Source organism: Xiphias gladius, chromosome 14, assembly GCF_016859285.1.
Source record: "Xiphias gladius isolate SHS-SW01 ecotype Sanya breed wild chromosome 14, ASM1685928v1, whole genome shotgun sequence".
In the NCBI taxonomy this organism is placed as follows: domain Eukaryota; kingdom Metazoa; phylum Chordata; class Actinopteri; order Istiophoriformes; family Xiphiidae; genus Xiphias; species Xiphias gladius.
The window spans coordinates 14,757,825-14,766,671 of NC_053413.1; the positions used below are offsets into that span (position 1 = coordinate 14,757,825).

At 45.0% G+C, this 8,847-nt stretch overlaps 1 protein-coding gene across 3 annotated transcripts; it reads right to left on the reverse strand.

Moving 5' to 3' along the window:
- LOC120799252 (angiomotin-like 2a) lies at positions 1–8,285 on the reverse strand. Of its 3 annotated transcripts, none has more exons than XM_040144274.1 (11): positions 8,107–8,285; positions 6,745–7,555; positions 6,028–6,196; positions 4,453–4,597; positions 4,253–4,342; positions 3,286–3,581; positions 2,955–3,130; positions 2,749–2,802; positions 2,419–2,615; positions 2,071–2,202; positions 1–1,467 (listed from the first exon to the last, which is right to left on the reverse strand). In XM_040144274.1, the coding sequence occupies exons 2-11, from the start codon at positions 7,464–7,466 to the stop codon at positions 1,382–1,384; spliced, it is 2,067 nt and encodes a 688-aa protein (XP_040000208.1). In that variant the 5' UTR covers positions 7,467–7,555; positions 8,107–8,285; the 3' UTR covers positions 1–1,381. The 3 variants fall into 3 exon arrangements, with proteins under 3 accessions (XP_040000208.1, XP_040000209.1, XP_040000207.1); XM_040144273.1 differs by having other exon boundaries at positions 3–1,467; positions 2,749–2,850; XM_040144275.1 differs by lacking the exon at positions 8,107–8,285 and having other exon boundaries at positions 2–1,467; positions 2,749–2,850; positions 6,745–7,480.
- Positions 8,286–8,847: the final 562 nt, after the last annotated feature.

Consider the following 8,847-nt stretch of genomic DNA (forward strand, 5'->3'; position numbering starts at 1 on the left):
CTGACAAGCATATTTGTGATTATATTTTTATATTAGCAACGGAAAATAGCCAGATTTTCTATTTTTACCATGAGTAAATTAAACTACTCACAAGTCAGGGAGCCATTTTTATGTATATTAGAATGTTTTATTGTTTTATGAAATGTTGCATGAATTCAACTGTAAAAACCTTCATACTGTTTGATGTTCACAGAAATGTCTGTTTGAAGTCAACACTTGGTTGGTTGGGTACAGCTTGACATGACCGTGATTGTCGGCACATAACTTACGACAAACATAAACTCTTTGGCGTCCTGCTCAAAGCACTGTTATATCTAAAATAACAATACAAACATCTGTATAAAATATATAATAACAATAACAATAATAATAATAATAATTAACCTGTTTGTTAGTTCAAAGCTCACAGTAAACAAAAAAACCAACACGGTGTAGTTTTCAACTTTTATCCCACAATGGTGACCAAACCAGCAGAATCACCACATCAGGAAACACACTCACATACGGTAATCACACATGCAAACATACTCTGAGAAGGAAAAATTCATTAAAAAAAAACAACAAACAACTGATGATGAAATCAACACCATGATGCGAAACCCTCCCAAAATTACATTGAAATCCAGGTCTGTGTCAGCTTGGCAAAAACATTCCAAACTGTCTTTTTCTGTATTAAGCGTCTCGTTGTTCACACACACTCTGAGCCTTTGTAGAACCAGCTAATCAGGCCTAATGAATATGGACAGCAAGAGCATTTAAATCAGCAGTGTTTCATGTGTTATCAGCTTACATTATTGAGCAAAGTGAAGTCTTCTAAACAGATAACATCCATGTGATGGGGAATGATGGGTTATTCAGATTAACATTTTGTGGAGAGGAGGGGAATGCAGGTCACACAGATAACCTTTTATTGAGTATTTATCTAGAGGAACACAAGGCTTAAGTTAATATTTGGGGAATGTGGAAACAGGATAAGATAAATATGTAGCTTCTTAATTCACTGGATTGGGAAAAGAGATAAATGGGGAGGGAGCAGCAACTATATATATATTTATATAAATATTTTGGCATACACTCTCTGAGAACATGTTGCCCTATTACAATCCACAATACTGTCCAAGTACCTCGGAAGATTCATCTTTTCTCACCCAGCTGGGCTGACTGCCTGCAGCTGTCCAGCTTAGTGAGAGTACGTGAGTCGGAGCACAGCTCTGTCTCTAAAATGTGAAAACAGTCCTTTTTTTCGTGCTTTGGCCACTTTCCACAATGTTCTTGCATCCAATATCTTCTTTCATTCACTATTCAAAGACTTGCACTCTTCACAGCTTCCCAGAATTGCTTTTTTTTTTTCTTCCTCATTTAAAATCCACTTCTCAGTTCTTTAAATGAAGATTTCCACTGCCTCTGACTCCAACTCTTCCAGGCCTCTGAAAGGGTTTAATAGCAACTTCTTAGGAGCTTCCTTGTCTGGAAAAAAAAAAAAAAACAGAAAGAAGAGAGAATAAATAATTATATAAATGTTTTGAGGCTAAAACAGTGGAAAAATGTCCCAGAAACAGCTCAGCCATCAGTGAGTAAAGGTTAACAGAGATTTTCCACAGTCAAATAGACCACTCTGGTGAATGTGCTCAGTCAACAGAGCCACATTATTTCCTAACCATGCACATTCCACAAGGCCCACATTATGAACCATGACCTGGACAGATGGTATCTGATTGGCTGGTTAAGCGGCAGCATGGTTAATCAATGTGGACATCCATGAAGTCAAAGTCCAAAACTCCTCTCATGTAGACAGAAAAGTCTCCTTACATGCATTGTGTGTGCGTGTGTGTGTGTGTGTGTGTGTGTGTGTGTGTGTGTGTGTGTGTGTGTGTGTGTGTGTGTGTGTGTGTGTGTGTGTGTCTGTGTATGTTTTGTGTAGCAGAGTCTGAGCCTGTGCATGCTTGTTCATTCATACTCTGCACTGCATGTGTGCAAATCACTTATCATTCCAGTTTCACACTGAGAGCACTATTGGATTATTGGCCCTCGTAAACAAACACACTCATGCATATTTGATAGATCACTCACCACTGTGGAGCTTAGTTGTGCTGGCAGCCTCTTTGGCTTTGGGTCCCTCCACCTGCCGCTCTAGCGTTCCAGGTTCGGACTGAGCTGAGAACTGACGGTTTGGCAAAGTCTGATCATCTGAAAAACTCTTACCTAAAAGACAACATCACAGAAAATGTCAGTATCTGTCAACACTGGTTTCAACTCCCACTGTTTATATAGTTGATAGTTTATAGCAGTTTGAACTAGATCAGAAGTATATCTGAGTGGTTTCTGTTTGAGCATGTAATGTAAGATGTACAGTAGGCTGCTTTGCCTCTGCACCACCCCACATTAATAAATTAAATAAGGGAAAATTCTCCTCCTCACATCTGCTCTTTGTGTTGCTCTTGATGGTGCTGATGGCGGGAGTGGATGAGGCGGGCCGGAGAGGAGCCCCCGCTGTGTTCAGGAGGTTTGTTCGGGGACTTTGCTCGTCCTTCCGCCCCTGGTCCTGGTGCAGCCGCTGGTTGAGGATCTTGATCACGGCATCCTTTTCTAAGATCTGAGCGTAAAGAGCACGGATCCTGATACGAAACAGAAATATAAAAACACAACAAATGAGAAAGCGGAAAACCTAATGGTGACAAAAACTATAATTCTGTCATAATTTTCAAAGGTAATTCTTGAAAACCAAAGAGTTAAATCATAGGTGAGCACCTGTTCTCCATCTCTTGATTCCTGAAGTCAGCAACAGGCAGGTCCTCGTTGAAACTGTTATTAGAGGAGTGGCAGGGCGAGTGGTTAATAATGGTGGTGTCTCTGCAAAAGTTAAGAAATCAGAGTTTGGCTTAAATTCAAATGAGCTGAAAAAATATGTGTGCTGTACATGGAATGTCCCAGCAAATATCAAGCCCCATCTTTACCTCTGAGCAGCGGCAGTGGCGGCCACCTCCATGGCAAACTGCCTCATGGTGCTCTCCTCCAGGTACTTCTGCTCCCAGCGCACCATGTCAGCCTCAAGGGCCAGGATTCGCTCCTCCCGCTCACGCAGACGCTCTTGGAGGGAGCTCATGGTGACGCCCGGTGGCTGGGATTGCCTCTGAGGTGGAAAGTGAAGGTGAGACAGACACAGGTTAGGTGATGAAGAGGCACCGTAAAAGAATACAATGCAGAAAACTAAAACCCCTGTTTGACAGTTCATATCATATCACAAAACTCCAGTGGGTTTGGTGTTTTCTGAGTTTGCAAATTTACCTGTTGTGCCCTCAGACTCCTCAGCTCCTGCTCTAGCCTTGTCCTCAGCTTCATCTCCAGGCTCTCCCTCTTCTCACAGGTGGACTGTAGCTGAGCCAGCGCACTCTGAAGCCTCTCCACCTTCTCCACATAAGCCCTCTTCCTCCTCAACTCCTCTTCAAGCTGGCGGCCGCGGCCTCGAGCTGCCTCCAGGGCGTCCTCAAGTCGCTTCGCCCTGAGGCTCTGCTCCTCCGCTGTGGCTCGCAATCGCTGCAGTTCTCTCTCTGCTCGCTCCCGCTCACAGTTCTGCTCCTCGTCTGAAACAAAAAAGGAAAGGAGGCCAGGTTAAGTGCATGTTTAATGCACGTGGACATGATTGTAATAGTAGTTTGGGTAGAAAAAATGACAGGACACAAGTGCTGTGAGATACTGGGGCCCTGAAAAAAAATATCTATGAACATCCGTCCTCCCTCCTGAACCTAACCCCAGTAATAAGTACCAGGTTTGCTACATGGTGGCCAGTGTTCTTCATTAAGCGAAGCACTCCTGAAATGCTGAGAGAAGGAAGGAGGGGTAGGGGGGAGAAAGCTGCCCTATCCCTTTGACCCACATAGCACGGAGCATTCCTCATCAAGGCCATACAAACACCACCAATCTGCTCGAGTCCAGTTCCTTAAACAGACAACATAAATCACACTAACAACAGGTGGGGGGAACCTCATTTCTAGTACTTCCTCTGCTGCACTGTGATTTAGAGCCAGTTTGTTCCCCTTTGCAAAGAGGTGCCTGGATCAAATTCCCCATTATTAAGCCTTCTTACCAAATAAGCTGAGGTTATGCAAGTGAAATTCCTGCATTCAGGACACCCTTAGCTACAAAAAGGGCCCCATGCTATGCTACAATCCAGTCCAATCAAGCATGTTGATTACAAAGGAGGATGGAACAGAGCGGTGAAGGGGAATCTAGCCATACAAAGTGACATACTTACTTTGTTCAAGAAGTTTCGCCATGATGTGCTGGTTATGGTCGGCTGCTTCTACTTCTTTTGCAACGTGCGTTCTGGCATTTTCCAAGTTTTCTGTAACGCAACACAATTTTAAAATTACATTAAATTGTAAACCATATACATGTTGGAGCCGGGAGGCTATTTCTACAGCATGTGGTATTATGATGTTTTTGTGGCAGTACCTCTAAGGTCTCTGTTGAAATCCTGCAGCCTCCTGATCTCAGCCACCAGCCTCCTTCTCAGTGTCTGCTCCAGGTTTTCTCTCTTACTGCTGCCCTGCATCAGTGTCTCATAGGCCTCCGAAATACGCTGGATCTCCTGCTCCAACTGAAAGGGGAGGAAAGGAGAGAGAGAGAGAGAGAGAGAAGGGGGAGAAGAAGAGATGGAGGAGGAGGATTGGAGGAGAGGGAAGAAAGAAGTACAGAAACGGAGAAGGTGGAGAAGAGGAATTTTTTGGTTAACCTACTTCACATGCCGGGGAGGAGCTGGAATGTTGATTCATGTTGTTACAGTACATAGATATACATATTTGCCACTGTGTGTATGCAGTACACTCTGAGTGTGTTTGTGTGTGTGTGTGTGTGTGTGTGTGTGGTATAATTCTGAGAAGGAATTCAAGCCCGCACCACTCCCTGTGAGACTGATTTATATCTACATTCCTGAGGGCTGATAGCTCTAGTTCCAGGTGTGTGAGTGCACAAGCGCAAGCACGTACACAACACACCTCAAGGTTAAAAATGCACACAAAGACTCACACACACACACACACACACACACACACACACACTCAGAGGTCTGGGAAGGATGCCAGCAGAGGGAAGGTGTGCATGCCTGTGCCTGGGTTGTGGAAATGGCAAAGAGACACCCACCATTACAGCAGTCACACAGGCATGTTTACTCAGGGCTGCGGCCTGACGGAGAAAACTTTCCAACCCCAGCAATTATCATTCTTTAAGGCTGAGACAAGGCAAGGGCCATGTGACATAACTCCAGCAGAGAGTGGAGTGGATTTTACAAAGATTGGCTGAGGTGTAAAATGTCTCTGAAGCTTTTTCCAACATGTTGAACTAGAAAATATCTTCCTTTAGTGCCTGTTTGGCTGAAGAGTCAATCATGAAGGGCAAAAAAAAAAGAGCAGGAAAAGAATTGGGGTAAAAGTGAGAAGGTGTAAAAAAAAAAAAAAAAAAAAGTGTTGTTGGGTGAAAAAACAAAAGGGACCTTTCACTTTTTACACAATAGCCCACCACCTGCCATGGACCCCCACCCCCATCAGCTGTGTGTGGTTCACGACCCAATCGACTGCCCTCTGACAAGCCCCAGATTACGCTGAAAATCTATGGCCTCCCTGGAACTAAAGCGCGCACACACTCCCACTGGCCTCCACTGGGTCAGCTACACAATGAAAGGAGTGTGTAAACACAGTAGCAGGCTGTGACCTCTGTTTGTGCCTCTATGGTATGAAGGTAGCAGCTGCTGATCTCATCTGTCCAGTCCAGATGAATGTGCCTGGAGTTGGATGTCAGGGAGACAACTGTCCACTGGGGTTGTGTTTCATAGACAGGTGGCTGAGATGGAGGATGTTGTCTGGCCATTTAGCAAGTAAATGACTTTGGAGTATTTCCATCTAAATTCAGTTTTTTGCCATTTTAAGTTGCCATCACCAACTGTTCATATAGGAACTATTCCTAAATTTGGAGACTGTCTTCCTGATAGATATGTCAGCTGCATTACAATAAGATTTTCTCACATGGATTTACCTTCTGAATACGGCCAGTCTTCTCCCTGTGTGCCTCCAGCTCCTGCCTCAACCTCTCATTCTCCATCAGGAGCAGCTCCACCTGGTTGGGCTCCTCCAAGCCAGCAGGTGGCAGGCTGGTGAAAGTGTTGTAGCAGGGGACTTCAGCTGGCTGACCAGACTGGACATACCTATGCGGGGGAGACTTTATTAAGTTAAAACCAAGTCATATCTTAAGGCCAATCTAGCTAAATAAAAACATTTGGAGCGGCAAGCTGGAGCTAGTATGAAAAGGGGGACTTTATTTTTGATCAAGGCATCTGAAATATCCCTCTATTCCTGTCTATCACTAAGCAGACAAGCTTACTCCAGTGGCTGTAAAGCATGTAGAGGTCTATATGAGGAACATACTTTTGTAAAAGCATCCAAGGCAACAGAAGCATGTCAGACTATCCTGTTGCAGTATGCCAGGGATTACAAACACCTGCAGGGCTAGACTTGTTCTCTTGTAAGTATTTCAAGAAGGAAATGATAATTGGTTCACAGGCCATGATGTGACTCACACTGATAAGTATGTGTTTACGCATGTGAAACAATGACAAGTCCTGGGAAAGGATTACAAGGCGGGTCCTCATACCATAAAACTACACCACAGAATATGATGTAATGTAAAAGTAGTTTTCAAAACATGCACACACAATCACAGATATGGTCATGTCCAGTAAACCCCTTGTTGTACCTGTGCTGCTGTGCCTGCACTGGCTCCTGGACCTGGTGAGGGATAAATCCTTGGCCCTGAATGGGGGCCGAGTACTCTGGAGGAGGGCTGCGTTTGCCCAGGCTCGGTCCTGTGCTCTGGAGGTCTTGTGGGGTGTAGTAAGGTAGCTCTGGGTAGCTGTGAGAGGTGCTCTTGATGGCCTCTGCTTTAGCAGCTGCGTCATTCCTCTCCAGAGATATCTGCATGCGATGCTCGCTGAGTGACCGCACATGGCCGCACTTCAGCTCCATTAAATCTGCCTCCTCGTGGAAGGCCCCCTCATGCAGGAGCTTCTCCTCATGGAGCTGCCTGATGGGGCCTGTAGAGGCCCAGTGAGAGGCCAGATACTGAGAGTGCGCCTTGGCCTGCTCATAGGTTGGCAGCTCCTCCCCGTGCAGCCGGTAGAGCTGGTAACCGCTTTCTGAGTGGTGGTAGTCTCCCTGGTGCTCCTGGCCCTGGGGCTCCTGCCTCGCAGAGAGCTGAGGGAACGGAGGGTCCTCCTGGGTGAGACTCTCCAAAGAGGATCGAGGGCTCCTGCCCATGTCGCCTCCACTGCTGGGCCCACTGTTGCTTCCGCTGCCTCCGCGCAGGGCCTGCTGCTGGATGGCTAATAAGGTACGGGTGTCTGTGGGGTTTCCATAGCGGAGCTGTTCCTGGATGAGCCGGTGCAGGACCGTGCCAGACGGCTCTTCAGTGGACGACATACTGCCCCGTGTACGTTGTTACTCTCTCTCTATAGACCAGTTGAGCTCTTTCTCAGTGTGAAAGTATTTTAAATAAATCAGCTGTGAACCTGGAACACAACAGGATGAGCAAATAAAGTTGAATCAGTCTGAGGTGTCCGTCATAAACATAGTGTACCATGTACCATGAGACAACTGATAGATAAATACATTAACATACTATTAATAAAGTCACATACAGAAGATAGGCATCAGGCTTTGGCAAATTTTAGTAACACTTGCAACAAAGACTTTAATATCGTGTAAACAGATTTCCTTTAATGTAAAATTTCTATTCACATCTTTGCGAGGATGTGAAACTAGTGAGGCTCTGAGCTTCCCCTCCCCAACAGCGACAACACGGGGATGTGGAGACATTTTCCACAGCAGGGCAGAAAAATGCATGCGCCAGAAATTCCAATCTCACGGGGGAGCAAAAGCGCACAAAGCCGCGTTGTAAACTAACTTCATCTCTGCCCTAATAGCAATAGACTTTTAATTCCCCTCGCAACACGCTACATTCTCAGCCGTTGAAACCAGTGGCGCTACTTTGTTCGCGCTCGGTTTTTCTTTTGCGCCAAAGGAAGAAAGAAAAAAAAAGAAAAAAAGACGCTCCTCTTACCAGCTCACGCTCTCATCATAACAAAACCTTGTTCTCGATCTCGAAGTAAAACTCAGGGTAATTCCACTACTTCCATTAGCCTCCTTTTTTTCTTCTTCTCTCGAGTCAAACGTGTCAAATCTCCCTCCCCCAGGACGGTCTGTCGCGGTCCTCTCTTGCTGTGAAATGATTGTGGAGAGAGCAGGCGGCGATAATAAGTAACCGAGGAGGGACTGAGGTCGGAATGCCAGGAATGTAAAACGCGAGGTCCCTCGGGGATCAAAAGCGTAAAACCACACGGGGGGGTGCAGCGCGCTCTATCATTACCAATGAGGAGTTAAAAAGGAGTATAGGAAAGATCGTTTGTTTGACGAAGCAGTTGAGTGACTGTCTTTGGGAATAAATGCGTTCATGTTCAGAGAGAGGGCAAGAGAACCATTGTCCGCTTTTCTGGCACAAAATCTCCCCCCCTGTGCGACTTTACAGAGGTTTTCAGTAGCAGCAGTGGTACTTGCTGTATTTTTGTTTCTCTGATTAACTCGTTCAGTGTTGGAAGAAGTATTCAGGCCATTTACTTACGTTAAAGTTATAAAGAAAAGTTATAAAACATTTTTTTGAAGTAAAAGTACAGAACTTTATCAGTAACAACGTGTGTAAAGTAAAAGTACTCAGTTTGCGAAAGTTATATTATTGTATTATGTGGTTATTATTATTGATGTATCTATTAATCTTATACAATGCATCATATTTTATGAACTGATC